General features: G+C 34.2%; 1 protein-coding gene across 1 annotated transcript in view; it reads right to left on the bottom strand.

Annotated features, from left to right (window-relative positions):
- LOC105329461 (adhesion G-protein coupled receptor V1) overlaps positions 1 to 18,534 on the bottom strand; it is a 93,900-nt gene that overhangs the window by 35,655 nt on the left and 39,711 nt on the right. Inside the window, exons 54-74 of the mRNA XM_034469455.2 lie at positions 17,013 to 17,159; positions 16,431 to 16,711; positions 15,958 to 16,223; positions 14,838 to 15,069; positions 12,733 to 12,937; positions 12,361 to 12,519; positions 10,668 to 10,815; positions 10,040 to 10,211; positions 9,600 to 9,729; positions 9,063 to 9,239; positions 8,087 to 8,326; positions 7,673 to 7,798; positions 6,858 to 7,025; positions 5,738 to 6,130; positions 5,326 to 5,520; positions 4,779 to 5,017; positions 4,373 to 4,518; positions 2,895 to 3,137; positions 1,183 to 1,358; positions 589 to 864; positions 138 to 290 (exon numbers count right to left, since the gene is read on the bottom strand). Coding sequence (XP_034325346.2) covers positions 138 to 290; positions 589 to 864; positions 1,183 to 1,358; positions 2,895 to 3,137; positions 4,373 to 4,518; positions 4,779 to 5,017; positions 5,326 to 5,520; positions 5,738 to 6,130; positions 6,858 to 7,025; positions 7,673 to 7,798; positions 8,087 to 8,326; positions 9,063 to 9,239; positions 9,600 to 9,729; positions 10,040 to 10,211; positions 10,668 to 10,815; positions 12,361 to 12,519; positions 12,733 to 12,937; positions 14,838 to 15,069; positions 15,958 to 16,223; positions 16,431 to 16,711; positions 17,013 to 17,159 — 4,272 coding nt within the window. The remainder of the gene's footprint in view (positions 1 to 137; positions 291 to 588; positions 865 to 1,182; positions 1,359 to 2,894; positions 3,138 to 4,372; positions 4,519 to 4,778; positions 5,018 to 5,325; positions 5,521 to 5,737; positions 6,131 to 6,857; positions 7,026 to 7,672; positions 7,799 to 8,086; positions 8,327 to 9,062; positions 9,240 to 9,599; positions 9,730 to 10,039; positions 10,212 to 10,667; positions 10,816 to 12,360; positions 12,520 to 12,732; positions 12,938 to 14,837; positions 15,070 to 15,957; positions 16,224 to 16,430; positions 16,712 to 17,012; positions 17,160 to 18,534) is intronic.

Genomic DNA, 18,534 nt, shown 5'->3' with positions numbered 1-18,534 from the left:
ATTTTTATTTTATTAATTAATCAATAAATCAATTAATTAAAAAAAAACATTTGTAATCTATGTTCATTATCTAAATTTACCTGTAAAATTGAATTTACATTTCTCCCTGTTATTTGTTGTCTAATTTTAATCTTTACCTCAATACTTCCTGTGGTTCCTGTTCCAAACCTCCGACTGATGGGGAACTGAAGTTCTAGAGGAGCTATTCCCTCAGGTTCCTCCACAGTCCTCATACTCTGGCCCAGGCCCTCAAACCTAACAATTCCATTGGGATGCCCAAATTTCTCTATCTAAAATTAAGAAATTAATCTCATAATGATTTATTTTTTATCAAAGTATGAAAAAAATTGACCAGAATACTTTATGCATTTACAGTTAAGTATTCCATACAAGTATTAAATTATAACAGCTGGTTAAAATAAGCACCATTAATATTGCAATTAATGCAACATATTTTTTTCAAATTGCAAAAAATATTCATTTAAAGATCCAAAGAATTTTCCAATCAGCAATTTTTTGTGGCAAGTTTGTTCAACAACTCATATACCGGTAATCATACATAAAATAAGGGATGGCATAATTGCATACTATAATGGTGGTTTTTCCAGCAGAGATGCTGATTTCTCCACTTCCTGCCTCTGAGGGACTTCCCTGTACATTGTAAATCTCCACCAAAAAGGTCTTCTCCACTTCCCAGGAGGAGAAGGGCTTCAGATCTAGCACAAAGGACTTCTCTCCACTCTCTCCATCATTCCACAACAGTGACCCTGTAGTGACCTCTTTGTTGCCAGAAACCATGCTGATGTCATTGGTGGCTTCAAGAATTTGCAATGGATTATTGGGGCCCATTATTCTCCAGTATACCTGCCCAGATAAAGTTCATACCACATGTAGTATTGTATATATATGCAATTTATTTGTATCCCATTCTTGCCCATGTACACCATTCACATGAAAAAATTCCATACATCTTATACACTTGAAAACTGACTTTTTAAGTGAAATTAAATCAAAGGGACACACTGTTTTTTTCAGTGCTAATGGGTGAAACTTTCACAGCATCTGAGCAACCATATTTTGGTATTTACATAGATTTGATCTTGAAGAAAACAAGAGAAAAATGGAACATGCATAGAATCATCCAATACAGAAGCAGTTTTAATTCAAATCATAAGCACTCACAGTCTGTTGACCTTTGAGACCACCTTTCCTTTCAATTGACAGTTTCTGCTGCACTAGTCGCTCTGGGTTTGCCAGTCTGAACTTCAGTTGACCCTTGAAGCCAAAGTTTCCATTTGGAAAATCAGACTTCAAGATGGTAACCATTGTCTTGTTTGGGTAACCAAGTTTAGCTCCACCTGTTGTTTGTGAAAAAGAAATGTTGAAAAATTAGCTACCTTACTAAAAATATATCAAAGAAATTGGTAAATGAAACTCCGTTCTCTTTTAGTTTCTGTAAATTTGGTTATTGTGTTTGGAGAATATTTATATACACCAGTCGAGAGGTAGAGAACAAAAAATAGGTAATTTAACAAAAATATATTTGTTAAAGTGATCAGACCAATCATTGAATAATATACATATGCAAACACTATGTAAACAATAATCAGCAAGATTTGGGTCCATGTCAATCCCCGGCAATTAACGATGCACTAAGTGATTGACTGTAATGGTTTAAAATTTATAAAAATATGGCGAATTTTAATTTACCCACATCTGTAAACCCCTAAAAGCATTAAGAAAATTTCCCCATTTTCTTTAGTGACACATGAAGAATATTATACAGCATTGATAATCATTTTATTTTTCCAACTCTTAATTATGATCCTTTGATACGAAAATTGAACTTCAAGCTATAGTGTATAGCTGATTTATAATCTCTGAATCATCTCTGAATACCAACAAAATGTTTTATAATAAGCATATTGAGTAGAGTCTGATTTTGATTTGTCATGAACTCATAAAATCACAAGTGCTTTTACAAAGTAATTAATTAAATTTAATTAGATATGAAAACTAAATATCAGACTGTTTATGCAATCAATATTTCATTATCAACCATTAAAAGAGAACAATTGCTACATGATGCTCCCTAAAATGATTGCATATTAAATCATTGTTTGTAAATTATGAAATTTTGTATTTTATACCCTCATGTATTGTTTAAATAAACAAAGCAATATATTTGAATCTGCAAATAAAAATTAATTTGTTATTCAAGCTATGTTTGTATGACACATAAATATATTTTCTTATCATTAGCACATACCTGTATATCCACCAATTGGCAATTTAGGGTGAAAAAGTCATCAAGTGTTACAAGGTAAATGTCCACGCTATCGATGCATGCTCTTTTATAACAACGAACATACCCAAGTATAAGCCTCAATTTTTTCAAATCAATTGTTTCCCAAAAAATATGCCTAATCACGAAATGATTCATTGACAATTTTTTTAAAAATTCATTTGATGAGCTGAGTTTCATTTCAAGCACTAACTAAACTGAAATCGTGACACATGATACGCAGCTGGGCAAAGAAATAAATAACTATAATCTTTGCAAATGTATGTGAGTAGGAAATATATCCTTGGGTCAACCCCAAGAAAAAAGTGAATGTTTCAGACAGAAAAAAAATATCTGTTTATTTATTTCAAACAAATCTGCATACAAGTAAAATTGATTAACGCCAATCTGTTGGCATTTGAGTTTGCACTGAAATATGAATGCTCCAAATTTTTTTGTTCTACAGTATAAGAATGTTTATAATTTTTATTAAAGGTTGCCACATGAATGCCATCTTTTCATAATAATATTATGATATCTACACGTGTATCATTTTTTTCTTTGTGAATTAAAATGGAATTCATGACAACTGATCAGAGTCAATTCCTACCTGACACAGACAATAGCTGGACCTCAAACGTCTCCTCAAACTCCATTTCCGAATCGTCCCTGATGGTGATGTCAATGGTGGTGTTTCTGCTGCTGTCCAACATGCGGACCTGGTTGCTACTGACAACATAGTCCACTTCCTGTGTGGCTGTTATGTTATGTACCGAGTAAGTTATCTCTATGTCCCCATAGCTCCCTCCCTCTCGCTTCAGTGGAATCCTTGCTAATCCTGACTCTTCGGTCACTGAAAACAAAAAACAGAGTCTCTGTCATACGCAAAAAACAACTTCTGAAATTTTGATTGATATTCAGTAAAAAAAAAACCCAATAAACAGTAGACCAAGAACTAGCAATTCTGATTCATTATGTCAAATGCATTTTGTTATAATTATCTAATAAGGTAATAAAAAAACCATACTAAATACAACTATAAGTTAAGGAGTGAAACTGTCTTTGATGTAAGCATGAATATGTAAAAAACATGTTCACTGTAACCTTGTATTATTGTACTATAGCGACATATTTTAACTAAAACTAAAAAGATGTACATGTAGCTTATTCAGAAAGAAACGAACAAAATAGTAGAGAGTATTTCTTTTACTGTTAACGAATAAGTGTGTACAATATTTTTTGGAAATTGGTTTTTCAATAAGTCAGTAGCATTTATTTTATTTTAGTTAGCACATTTCTGAATGTATGATACCTACTTACAAATTTAAACAAGAGACGTTTGTGAAACACTTATGCCCTCCTCCCTTGGAAACATCCACAAAGAAAATGAACGTAAACTGCAAATAATTCGAATTCCAAAGTCCAAGGGCCATAACTCTGTCGAAAATTGCTCTATCATACCCAAAATCAAACTTGACCTAGATATTATCATGATCAACCTGTATACCAAATTTCATTTCAATATGTTCATCCTCTGTGAAAAAAATGAGCAGAAACTGCAAATAACTTTTCTAAGTCCAAGGGCCATAACTCTGTCGAGAATTGCTCGATCATACCCAATATCAATCTTGACTTAGATATTAACAAGATAAACCTGTATACCAAATTTCATTTCAATATGTTTATCCTATGTGAAGAAAATGAGCAGAAACTGCAAATAACTCTTAATTTTTCTAAGTCCAAGGGCCATAACTCTGTCGAGAATTGCTCGATCATACCCAATATCAATCTTGACTTAGATATTAACAAGATAAACCTGTATACCAAATTTCATTTCAAAATGTTTATCCTTTGCAAAGAAAATGAAAGGAAACTGTTGGTGGACCGACCGACAGACCGACAGACAGCAGCTAAGCAACATGCCCTCCCTTTTACGAAGGAGGGCATAAATATATGAATATAGACTTGGAAATGTACATGTAATTGATTTAGAGGAACCAGCTTCCCACCAAAATGTTCATTATTTAGAATACACTGCCAAATACAGCATTCTTAACAATCTCAGTGTTATAGAAATGGTGACATTACCCTTAAAGTTGCCTCCCTGGACATCAAACATGATGGTCCCCTCAGCATTGTCGTTCTTGTCTATCAGAATGGTCTTAACATCCATTGATCCAATCCCAGGCCTCATGTCTAGGTGAAGTCCATTCACCTCTGTGTAGTTGTTCTTGCTGTTGAAATAGTCATTTGCTCAGTAAAAGAATATCTTTTCGCCTGGAGTTTTTGCCATTTATGCATGCATAATGACAAAATATTCAACTTAATTTCTTATTTTCCAAAGCAGATACTGATGAAAAACTTCACATCTCTTAATATGAAGAAAAAATTTAAGTGAGAAAAAACTTAATTCTGTACCAAAGTAGTTTGTATAGAAATGCAACCAACATAGCATTAATCTAAAACAGAAATGAAGATATCACTTTACCATTACCTGAAAGTCGGAGCAAGTTTAGTGGAAGTGAGGTTGACGTAAAACTCTTCTGGTCCCTCTGGAAGATCATCCTGGATGATCTGGATCTCAATAGTTTGTATCTTTTGGTTGTGCTGGAATTCTAAAGTGCGAGTTAATGGGTAGAAATCTGCGTAGCTCTGAGCAGATCCAGGTGTGGTGGTGCAAGAGACAAGCACCTGCCCATCCGTTCCATCCGTCCGAACCACTGACACAGTGACCTAAATCAACCAACATCATTCATTAAGTCTTATACACTTTAAAAAGAGCTTGAATTTTCAATAAAACAATATTAACTTTTCAGATCTATTTTATATTGGTATTAATTTGTTATCTATCAAATTCAATTCTGTATCAATAGTACAGAAGTTAAGATAACTTTTGCCCCTAAATAATAAAAGAATTTTAAAAAAGTTTTTATTTCAAATAGAGTGTGTTTTAAACAGAAAATGATTTATAGTATGGTAACAATATAATAATGTTGGGTGTATCTTATTTGACAAGTGCACAATGTAATTGTAAACTGAACCTTGCTTATATCTTCTGTGATTGTGGTGATCTGAGGAAGGGTGAACTGGAATCTTCCATGTGGGAAGTCACTGGCCACAAAGACAACATTGGCTATATAAGCACTGGGGTCAGGAGAGATGCTGGCTCCACCAGTTGCAGACGTCAAGTGGAGGGCATATGTGGCTCTTTTCTCAGGAATTGTATCATCAATAGCCTAGTACAGCAAAAAAAAAAGCATTGAAATCATTAAAGAATTTTACTTTACATAGCAATCATGAATAAGCAGACCGGGGATTTTAGAATAAGTTATACTTACAACTTACAACAGATTTACTTTGCAGATAAATGTTTATTTATATTTACATTATTATTATTACATTAATATTTACAAAATTAATCTCTTGTACAAAAGCCTATGATCAAAGCCTTACCTGTAGCGTGATATATGCTGTCTGCTGCAAGTCGGCCATTTTGACAATTCCCTCCACCTGATGGAAGGCAGTAGTTTCCCGAGGGGTCAAGGACCATGTGACACTGATGCTGCCATAGATACCAAGGCCACGGGTAATCATGACCTTAACCTGCCCATTATAAGATGGGTCAGACTCGCCCGGTTCCCCTATGTATACCGTCCTGTAGTCGGGGGGGATACTGATGGTGCCCTGGGCCCCAGGGTCGGGTTCTACAATTACAGTACAATCTCCCTGGGTGGAGGAAATGTCGGCGCTGTTGTCGGCCGAGATCAAAGACACTCTGAAGCGCTCCTCTCCCTCCAAGATGGAGTCCTGTTTGGTTCTCAGTGTTATGGCTTTGGTTGTTTCTCCCTGTGTATCAAATCACAACACTTTGTAAGATTCATTTTGCTATAAAAACTGCAGGTGCAGTGACCATGCACAAATATCCAATCTAAAATGTTATCCATATTTCTCTACCAAATAAAAATTATTAATAAAATTCAAAGTCTAAAACTGACATTCTGACAACATTGTTCAGCAATATCTGGCTAGTCCCTTCATCACAGCAACAGTTATAAATTTCTGCCACATGATATTCAAATTGAGTAACATATTTAGCACAGTTTGGTAAGTGTGACAAAATTTGAATGTGTTATTAAATACAGAAGTTTGTCATTATCTGGCTATTTTTTGTGTGTCTTTTTTCAAATCAAACACATGCAAGTATATTTCACATTCAAATAATGAATTTCGACATGTACTTTGTGCTGCTTTAAGAAACTTTTCCCAATGGTATGAAAGACCCATGAAGCTCTGATAATTAATTCATACTTCTAAAAAATATTATTCCTAAGGGTAGGACAATCAGATAGACATGATGACTTCTAATATATACCCCAAACTTTACTGTTTGCCCCATGATTTAAGGATTAAATTCTGCTGAAAACAGACGAGACCAACTGATAGAATGCCTCACAAAGAGATACACGGAAACCTATATCCCTGATGAAGAAAAAAAAACCCTGTATGTTTAATGATAATTAAAGGATCTGTTTGTCACTAACTCCGGCTAATCTTCATTAATCTTCATCCTTACATGTGCAAACTGCAAACTTCCCGCTCTGGGCTCTTCAAAGTCATTGAAGGCTTCAGCATTCAGCCTCCATTGTACATTGACGAAGCCGTCATTGCCCTGTATACGTTCAACTGTTAGAGTGACCTCCCCCTGAGGATCTGAGGATGTCGTGGACTCCCTCACTCTCACCTGTGGAAAAAATTAAACAAATGGAGGCGGTATCGCCTGTGAATGACGCCATCTTCTGCCAAACTGTGAGGTTTGACATGAGCATGTGCACATAATTATTTCCTTTTCTAATTAATCTTAAAATTAATTAATCAAAAGCAAGTGCTGTAATATAATTAACTCAGCGATACTCGTTAAGTTGTTCACATCAGGAGTATCTGGTTTAGTTGAGTTTAAAGTTTCTAATCTACTGTATAAATATCAATGGACAGAGAGAAAAAAAATTAACAAACAACTTTTCCATCATCTTGAAAAAATAATTCACATTTTAATTATGCTGAATTTTACCAATTACAGTAAATATCATGATTATTTTTCCAATATTTTATTAAGTAACATAAAATGTATTTCTTTGAATATCAATAAATCTATTTTTTTAAATATTGTGCATTGTATAAGTTTTGAGTTTTTGACTATGCATGTAATTAATATGTACAATGATTCACTGCCATGGTGACAGCAATGAAAATGTTTTCCACTTTGAGTAGGCTGGATGAATTTTTCATGGATTTAAGAATACTTTTTTTGAAGGGGGGGGGGGGCTTAGATGTTCAAAATATTCAATTACTCTTTTAAAATCTTATTTACAGTTTATCGTAAAAGATTACCTCTGACAAAGAAAATCTAAACAATCCATTCGGGGAATCATTTTTCAAGATGGCTACCCTCACTGTTGTCATGGTACCCAGCTGTGAAAGTCCACTGCTGACACTCAGGAGTTTTACATCAAAGGTCTGAAACCACCCAAAAATTATATATTACTGTTTAGTATAAGAACCCATCTAAGAGAGTTACAAACAAGGAATTCATAACAAATTCACTCAATAAAATTTCAATGTAATACAATTGTACTGTAAGTTTTTTGTGACAAATTTGAGCATCACAAATATATCACCAAAAAAGGCCTGCAATTTTACAAGTTGGGACTATTTGTTGCTGATACTTTTAATTTACATCATGCAAATAACACATAAATTTGTGTTTTACAGAAAACAGTGTACTCTAGTGAGCCTTATATATACCTCCATCGGTTCATTTATTGTATCGTCCAGAATATACACAACAATGTCTGTATGTGCCTCTTTGTCCTTCAGACTAACTGTTCCACTGGAAGGCCAAAAGTCAAGGACACTTGCTTCCCTTGGTTCTGCCTGCCAAGTCAAGGTCACATCCCCCAGAAATCCTACACTGCGACTGACTCTCAATCTGACTGTGGTGTTATGTCCATACTCTTCATAAGCATCAATTCTACCCTCAATGTTCTAAATTGTAAAAAAATTCAGAATAAAATGTATCTGTAAGCCAAATTATTGGTCCTATTGTCTCCTAAATCAAATTGTTCCAATATTTTGAAGAAGGGTTAATATATTATTTATTTCTTATCTATTGATTTCATTTCTATTTACTTACTGGCAGTTTTACAGAATTAAACATGCAGAATCAATAAAATAAGGGCTTTTTTCTTGAATTGAAAAGTACATTTTTTTATCAAGCAAAATCTTCCTGTAAGCTATTAGTCATGCATGGATAAATCTTTACAGAAAACATTTTGATTGTTCACACCAGTGCTTTCTGTATTTGAGAAGAAAACTGCCTTTATGTAGTTAAAATAAGCTGTTTTATGCAAAAATGCCAAATGATGGGGAAAAGGTTAACTTTATGATGTAATATTTCTGAACTGTGGGCATCTGGAACAAAATGAAAATTATGAAAAAATTCAAATTAACATCTGTATTAAGAAAACTTAGATGTACAGTTAAAATATATTATTATACTTTCATGTTAAATACTGAAATCTGATTGGTTTAGACGCAGTTGATAATCCGTTCTATTACCCTAAGCGTTAGCAACACACTTAGCAACGGGTAACACAACGAATTGTTACATGCGCGTAAAGTATTTTTCACTTTTTTTATATTATATTTCATTTTGTTACCGATAATAACAATATAATTCCACAGTAACAGAAACATTCCCATAAGTTATAGTACTGTATACCGTTGTCACATTGAATTGAACTATTCCTCTGATTCCATCATTTTCATTGATGGTGACACGAAGTATGTTTCCTGGGACCTTGACACTTGGCTCTGCGCCAGGAGGGGGCGTGGCACTCATGACCCTGACCTCAGTGATGTTCAATAGAAAAGATTCGTCTGCTTCAGGAAGCTCATCCTGTAAAAATACATATTGTCGTTATCATGCATAAAAACAACAATTAACTTCTACAATGTTTTTTTAAATATTCATTAAATACCAATTTTTGAGAATTTCTCTGTTGAGTTTTTAATCCACAAAATCAAAAGCTCATTGAAGTGTTATTTCAAATAACACGCTGTTCTGATGGGATCATGATCCTTGAATTTATGTCTCCCTGATGTGATCTTCATTAAATCTAAGGAAATTGATGCCCACAAATATTGATGAAACCAAATGTACAGTAGTTCAGGGATTATCCCACCCTACCTTCATTGAAAATTTTTAGTCATAATGTCATGTACATCTTTAATGTACACCCTGACAGTTTTTTTTTACCTGTTTGATGACAATGCTGACTGCCACCCTTGTGACGTTCTCCTGCAGTACTGCTATGGCTTTCTGACTGACAAAGTCCAGCCCAGAGACTGCCTGATTGTTCACAGACACGCCTAAGTCGGGGGATGTTCTGTAAAAAAAATAATACAACAATTCAGAAATACTACTTGTATTTTTAAAAAAATCAGTGGTTATAACTAATTTATTACCCATTGAAACTTTTTTCTTTATTCCTTTTCAAATTATTATTAATAAAATAAAGTATTAAAAATATTTGTATAAGAAAAACTCTTTCTTCTTTAGCAGACGTTTTTTCTTTTTTAAAGAAACTACAGTATTCTATATTAATGAAAATTCGATAACTGTTGAACATTGGGATATTTCACAAGGACCATTTGAATTTCATAATAATTGCATGTAATTAACCAACTAGCCCTTACTGGTACATCACTTGAAGATCTCCCATCATGCCTTGCTGTCTGATGATGTAGAGGGTTTGGGATTGGTCCGATCTTTCTGGTTCATCCACTGCTACACTCTGTCTCTCCCACAGCACCACTCCATAAGGCGAATCATTGGCCTGCACCACTATCTTTGCCATATTGTGGGGACCTCATTGAAAAAAAAAATTTCCATTTTCATTTCTTCCTAACAATTCAATTGTCTCAAAATAACAGAGCTAAAAAAAATATTTCACTATTCAATTCAACTTTCATCGCAAATTTTTATTGGTCATTTGAGAATTTTAGTCATAACTGGGCAAATTCATATTATTTAAAAGACTTTAAAATAAATTGCTCAAAGGCTTATGTTCATTGCTATCACAAGGCAAAATCTAGCTTTTACTGACTCAAGTAGATCATCAGCCTATGTACAACTTATTTTGAGACCAGAATACATGTAGTCATCTGCATATAAATTTTGTAGGTCTCCCCATATCATAGGCATTGTTTATGTTTTTTAGTTGTTGTTTTGTTATCTAGAAAAAAAATGTTTCCCCAGTGATATATTTGGGAATTTTTTAATGCATTGCAAAAATTTCATCCGTATGTAAAGTCTGTGAATTACCTAGTTGTGCCCCTTTGCCTTCAAGGCTTGACCCCGATTCCGTGACCTTGAGTAGTCTGATGTAGGTGATTTCTGGAAGCTCTGCCAAGTTGTCATTTAGAATGGTCAGTGAAATGGTGGCTACTGATTGTTTGTTGGAAAACTCCACCTAGAAAAAATCTCAAACTTTATTACATGCTTAGTAATAAATACAGGTTTTTGGCATATGTGTTGCAGATGACATCACACAACTCGTATCGGTCTCCAGGGCTGATACAGGTTATCCGCCCTAGAACTCACCTGCCTTTTTTCGTGTTGGCATTTGTGAATGTTTACAGACAAAAAATAAAACATTTGTTACAGTCGACATTTTTAAATGCAGTTGAAAACTTCAAATGCTAGCAAATGTTTTGAAGCAGTTAACTATTTAATTCCAGTTCTGAGGAAATTCCAGTCCTGTAGCTACATGTTTGTTAAAACAATTAGATCTCATATTTTTATTTACCGGTAATTTATGAACAGACTACTTTCACATAATATTTAAAATCAATTTGTTCAAGTTTATGTCTTTTTTTAAATTTTATTACTATAAGTACTGGTATGTAATAAATATAATAGATACCCTTTTCCATATCATAGCCTGTATCAGTCCTCGATCAATATCGTCCCTCGGGCCTTCTGCCCTTGGGCTGATATTGGAGTCTCGAGCTGATACAGGCTGTGATATGGAAAAGGGTATGTATTATTCTCTATGTACTACATGTAACATGTGGGATGAAATTTCCAATCTGCTTTTGATGTAAATCAAATTCATAAAACTTATGAGTTTTAGATATTATATTTATATCCATAAACTGTTATTTAGTATAGCAAAAAAAAACACCTATTATTAACATTTTAGCTTTAAAACTTTGAACATTTTTCAATATGATATGACAGCTAGCTAGAGCTCGATCTTCACCTAAAAAAGATAAATAAGACCTAATAATGGCCTCGTTCATTCAGCCTTCTTAAGATGGAATAACACATCATCACAACATGGCCGACCTCTGATTGTAACGACGTTTCGTTTTATTAAAAGGATTTTTTTAAATGCAACATGTAAATTACTCCATAGCCGAGTGGATTAAGTATTGAGCTTGTGATCCATACATCCCAAATTCGAATCCCGAAGGGGGTTTTGTTGTTACTTACTGAATTGAATTTTTTAGATATTCATATTTTTTTATCCTCAAACTGCATTTTTTGCTTATTTGACATATGAACAGTTTATTTATCATTATATCTTTCATAATAAAATAACTTACAAATAATTTGAGTAATTTTTTCCAAGTATATTTTTCCACCTTCAAAACATCAATTTTCAGACAAAGCCAAATATGTCATTAAATACAGTTAGCTAAATAGTGGCTAATTGATTACCATTAATTAGAAAGTTCAAATAAAAAAAATATCAGAACATGTGGCATTTGAATTTCTTCATGTGTTTTTTGATTCTGATAATGTAAAAAGTGATATTTAAATGCTCAAAGGAAGTGATTCAGAAATACATGACAAAACAACAAAAAAAAACAGTTGATATCTAAAATGTATACTACTAAGTTTTCTACTGTAATAGTTATCTTAATGTTAAAATCAAAAATAATTAAATAATTCAAGAAACAAAGGTGTTAATTAATCATATAATTAATAGCTGAAATCTCTGGGGACTGACCTGACCAGACAGGGGGGTGATGTCACTCAGGCCGCTGTGGTCTCCAGATGCTGACCATGAGACCACCACACGCCCAAAGAAGCCCTGTTGCCTGACCACATTCAGCTGAATTACACTGTCCTTATGGTCCAACTCCTGAACAGTTAGCTCCCTTGAATCCTACAATAACCCAGACAATGCTTTTGATATTGTTCAGTACTATAATTTGAATGTATCTAGAACTTTTATAAAATGCCACTCAGTCTGTTAGGGATTTCTTTTCGCTAACTCAGTAGTCTTTTCTGTTGAAGAATTTAAGTTCTGTTGACCTTTTTCATGTTAAATTTTAATATAAGGCTCAATTTTATTCGTATGATTCTGCAATATTCATACCTCTGCAAATTCTATGATTCCGTGAGCATTGTCGTTGGAGAGTATGTTTACAGATATTTTATTTTTTGGTCCAATCGTTGCTCCCCCTGTTGGGTTGACAAGAGTGACAAAGAAGGTCTCAGTGTTCTCTGGGAGAAAGTCCTCCAAAACTTCCACACTGGTTGACCTCAACCTCTGACCTGGTTCAAAGGTCAAGGTTATTGTCCTGCAGAAATAGCAGTAAATATCATGATGAACATATGACAAAATGTAGCTTTCTATAAATGTATAGTTGTTCAGAAGATTTTTAAGATTATAAATAATTCCAATGTAGAATTTTGCTCCTTTTCTGTGGTCTCATATCAATATTAGTCTAGTTGGGTCAGGGTTTGAACTTCAATCTATACACTTAATTTGCAACAAACTTTTCCTTATAAACTTTTAAGGCATAGTTATTTCTAGTGCAGGTGACATGCAGGTTCTTGAGAAGATTTTTGGCAACAGTACCCTAGGATAAGTCCTTCGAAGTAATGGGGTTTGGCCTTAAATTAATCTAGATAAAACTGAATTCCTTCACTAAAGGTAACTTTAATGTGGCTTTAAAATTTCAATTAACTGAAAACAAATTTCAGCAGAAAACCTATTTGGAGCCTAAGTAATCAATTGCCCCAGGTGAGCAAATACTTAATATAATCATAGTCATATATTTGAACATGTTTTTGTATAAAAATGTACAAAAATGAAATCAGTTCAATTTTTTGTTAATTTAGACAAAATTAATCAAGATATTTGATCCTAATTAATCAAAATTATGACCATACATATTTGATAAGAGCGTCGATTGACATATATTGTCTGCTGGATAAAGGACTTTGAAATCATACGGTTTTGTCATGTTCAAATTATTATCTCTATAAAGAATGAGATCATGACAACAAAATCCCAAGATTTCTCTTTTCAAACACCCCTCTCTGGTATTAGCTTGTCATGTTTCAACAAAGTCTATTAAGGGGATTTTGCATTGCAAATGGCATAAAAGAACTGCAAACATGTTAAAAAATTGTGTGAGTTGTCCCCGAGTGATTTTTGAATGGAAAAAGATGTCAATATTCTCCGTAAGAAATTTGCTTTTATTTCTGTGAGTTTCTCCAGCTAAAATTAAATCATGTACGTGATTTTTTCCTTTTTTTATAATACAGCACATTGTCTTTTTGATACTTTTTTCATATTTTTTTTTTATTGTCGAGTTACAAAAGTTGAGCCCAAAAGAAACACAATTTTTTGTGAGCCAAAAATTGCAGTTTATTCAACTAAGGAAGGCATAATAGCTCCCAAGTCGTCCACCCAATTTTAATCAGACAGGAGCCACAGACTGCAGACTAGGTGGGGGGTTGAGTCATGATTTAAACAAACCTGACTCTAAAATATATGGTTTTTCCCATTTGGATGATTTAAGAGCATATGTGTGCATGTGACATGCATGTGCACATGTACCTGAACGTGCACAATATCTAAAATTGATTATCACAATGAGTCAGGATGTTTCATAAGGTCCAATCAAATCCTAGATTCAAATCAAATTAAAGTTCAGCTAGAGGCTCAATTATTTCATTAATGCATAAGATTTCTGACTCATAAAAATTAACACCTAGCTACGAAATTCATCCAAGTTAACATCATTAACCGAATAAATGATTGCTGTGCAAGAGTTCATGCACAAATCCAGGGGAATGCCAGCCTGTGTTTGGAGTTCATCAGTTCCTCTCATCATCATGTTTTAGCAGAGACGTATAAAACAATTAGTATATGATAAGCTGAAAAGTGTTTGGAAAGTATCAATTGATTCAGAATGCTGCTAATTAATTTTTCCCTCTCAAATACTGCCACAGTATAATACATGATTTTTCCTTTCCCACTAACATGCTGTAAACGAGATTTTATATTCCTCATTTGATTTCCACCCAGTCAAAACATATATGAATGCTTCCAAGTTGTAAACTTTCTCTACAAAATTTCAAGGAGATTTAACCTCCTGGCATATCATTTCATCTAAAACCTAGCTCCATGCTTAATTTACCAACAGTCAAATAGGAGGAATGGGTCCAAAAAGAAACAGATTTTCTTGCCTTGGAGAGAAATCGCTGTTGATGACTTTGATCAGGTGGAACAGTGTACAATTGGCCTTTGGGTCTACATCCACCATAGGTAGGATGACAAAGGAACCAATCGCCTGAGTCACCATCACAGGGTAGAGTTGTCTGGCTGGGGAACCACTCCAAACTTGGTCAAATCTCTGATTCTGAATATCCCAGGCATAGAGGGCGGAGTTCCCGATGGTGTTAGCAACAGCAAGGTACCCTGGTGAAAATGTAGAAGAACTTGTTAAACAGCAACTTCTAATCTAAGCAATTACAGTACCAATCAGACCCAACCTAACAAAAAGTAAACCCCAACTAAACTCTGAATTTATTTTTGGGGTTTACCCAGGGTTTACTCCGAGATTATTAGAGCAGACCCAGAGTTAACATCAAGTAAACCCAAAGAGTTTAATCAAGAAAGCATTATCTTAATCCCTTACTAACTAATCGACCCAGAGAAAACTGCACACCAAATTATTGCAAATACAAAATTTTTCTTTTTTCCAGCTTAAAAAATGGGATTCTTTAGAGCTCATTTCAAAATACCATCAAGTTAGCGTCGGCAGCTTGCTAGACTCAGTAGGCCTGTCACTTCACCAGCATCAAAGACGTGCCGCCACCACAACAACGCATGCCGTTGAGGCTGTACATTTGCATTGAAAATAGTGTACTGCAAATTGAAAAACAATTGTTTTCCTTATGCGTACTAATATTTGAAATTATTCTTATGTTTGGATTGACCTTAATTAAAAATATGGAGAGAGAGAGAGAGAACTTAGCTGGCTGAGCAAAATAGGGCTTCAGAAGGCCTCCCCATCAACAACTTTTCTGAAGTCAATACTCAGCCTCAACTTGAGTATTGTTCTCAAATTTATGCACTTTTCTTTAAAGGATTTGAGTTGAGGAATGAGTTAAATTATTTTAAAAATTGGTGACGGTGGAGTCAGATTTTAAAAAAAAAAGGTTCACAGTGGGTTTTTTTCTTTCTTTCTTTAGCGGAGGCATTTCTTTGATGCTGGCGAAGCGACGGGAGTCTGGATTTAGTGACCTGCTCAACAAGTGGGAAAATCAACGGTATTTTGAAACGAACTCTATCTCACATTCAAACCTGTGTTATCTTTGGCAATAAAAGGGGATATTTTGTTGACTCGGTTAGTCTGTATATCTGTGTGTCTAAGAAAGGTCTGCAGGGTGGAGTCCCAGCGATACACTACTGAGGTCTGGGGGCTACTGATGACATCACCACGGTTACTGGCTAACACCAGCAGGGTCAACGAATGAATCTGTAGAAAACTGGCGTCAGTGGCACCGTCTGTCTCGATTCTTTGATGCTCAGAAAACTTCTGATTGCTTCCAAGTTTGTACACTATAGAACTGGAAAAAAATTACAAAATATTCAGTCACATTCATCTACACTGCACACGACTGTGCCTTAAAACTCATTTTCAAAGTACCTGTATTTCCATCTAAAAAAAATTCAAATCATTTTCTTTTAATTGATAATTGAGTGAATTTTGCAATACTTATTTCATGTACATGAATATGCATTAAGAAGCTCAAAATTCTAACAGCCATACATACTGCACAGTGTATGTCTTCAGTTTAGAGTTGTAGTTATTGGCGACAGCCATGTAGGTCACGCCCTCTACATTAACCACGGCTACAGCAGCTGCTCCCTGGTTTTCCAGGCTTTGCCATGGCGACGGTGTGAACAGCCTGGTAGTGTTGTCCCATCTGTAGACATCCACGGTCACTAACGTCTCTCCATTGTTGTCACGAGAGTTGGCAAATACCAGGAAGTGGTCGGAGCCACTGCTGAAGAAATCTACATCAGAGGCCCCTTTCGTGGAAAATTCTTGTAACTGTCAAATGAAAGCAGAAAACAAAGTCAATTTGTAAACATGTAAAACCTTTCAAAGTAAGTTAGTACTAATCTCTTGAAGGGCAAATTGACATGGTTTAATTGGTAAAATATGACACAACGGCAATTGATTCATTTGGAACATTTTATATCTACCAACTGAAACTTTGCAAAATCAAAAATGTAAATTTGCCCTGCAAAAGAGCAGAACCACAGTTATCATTCAAGGGTTGAATGATATGGTGATTTTCTTTACAGTTTTCATAATCTTTCCATTACAAATTTGCAATTCTTCAATTTACCACGAGGAGAGACGAGTCTGGATTCACTCTGTACAGCCTCGATTTGGTTTCATATCTTCTGACGTTGCCATAATTACAGATTACAAGATAAGTGGAGACTCCAATGGAAAATGTGGTGGCAGCCATTGCAACATCGGTTTCTATTGTCTGTTGGATAAAGATAACTAAGATAAGTCAATTATCATGGTAACAAAGTAGTAGTGACACATTGACACAAAAGAGATATAATTTTACTTTTTCCTTATGACCACCGAAAGAAGAAATATTCAAAATTTGATCGTACATCGGGCAGTTTCACGCATCATAATTCATACACTTTTCAACTTACAAGTCATGAAAACTCATTTGGAATTACACATGTAAACAACCAGAGTTGTTTTGGACACTGATTTGAGTGTCACATGATTGTGACTGCTGTCCAAAAATAGTTAAGGTGGGATTGACACATTGAGAAAAGCACTAGAATTTGATGGCTGTAGAAAGAAATATGCATTCATAGAGAGTTTCATAATAAATACACAAATAATATTAGTTCTTGATGTCATCAGGTTTGAAATTCAATGAGAAGATGCTTGCTCTTGATATATGCAATGCTGTAGTATATACTTTCCCCTGCGCTTGCATGGCTATGAAGCGCGGAAGGGAAACCCAATAGAATTAGCTCAACAACTACCGGTAAATCTACTGTAAATTCCTTATTTTATTTTACGTGAGTACTTAATTCTGTGATTCCACTGTTTAGCATAAATTGCGAGAATATAAAATCGCGAGCAACAATTTTTTGTTATAAATTTATATAGCTAAAAACTGTCAAAAAAATATAAGCGTGATTTCAAAATTCCAGAGGACTGCTTCTCGCGTGAATAATGATTCCTCACATTTTATTAGAAATCAACAGTATTTTTCTCTTTTTATTTAGATTTTTCACTCTTAAAGGGACTTAGACACGATTTGAGCTCAAATTTTTCCATATTTGCTTTTTCATTTTTAATGTCTAAAATGATCAAAATGGGTTTTTTTAACGCTTTGTCAAAATTTGAAAATCAAATACCAAGTTACAATTGAGTTACAGAGGTTCAAATTCTTTGTTTTGACACATTGAATCTGTTTATCTTGTTTGCCACAAGTTATTTTGCCAAAGAATGGCAATTCCCTTACTTTATGTTATTCATAAACAAATATATGACTTGACCTTTATTTAGTGAATACATAAAAATAATAACTTCTCTCCTCTGTATCTTGCTTGTATCTTGACTTCTAACTTTGAAATTCTGATGAATTTTTCAAAATACACAAGTAAACCAGCCATTTTATACATGAAAATTAAAAAATGAAATTTTTTATCTCAAATCATGTCTAGGTCCATTTATTGATAAACACCAAAATTTTCAAAAGTTCATGTGATATATAATATCTGTTACTAACAGTGGAAATCATGCATTGCCAAACTTTTAATACTAGGTTAACCATGGGTTTGTGCGTCACAATGTCTCTTAAACCTATTTAACGAGGCTGGGTCTAA

Source organism: Magallana gigas, chromosome 6, assembly GCF_963853765.1.
Source record: "Magallana gigas chromosome 6, xbMagGiga1.1, whole genome shotgun sequence".
NCBI classification, from domain to species: domain Eukaryota; kingdom Metazoa; phylum Mollusca; class Bivalvia; order Ostreida; family Ostreidae; genus Magallana; species Magallana gigas.
This window is presented reverse-complemented; position numbering and strand designations above follow the sequence as displayed.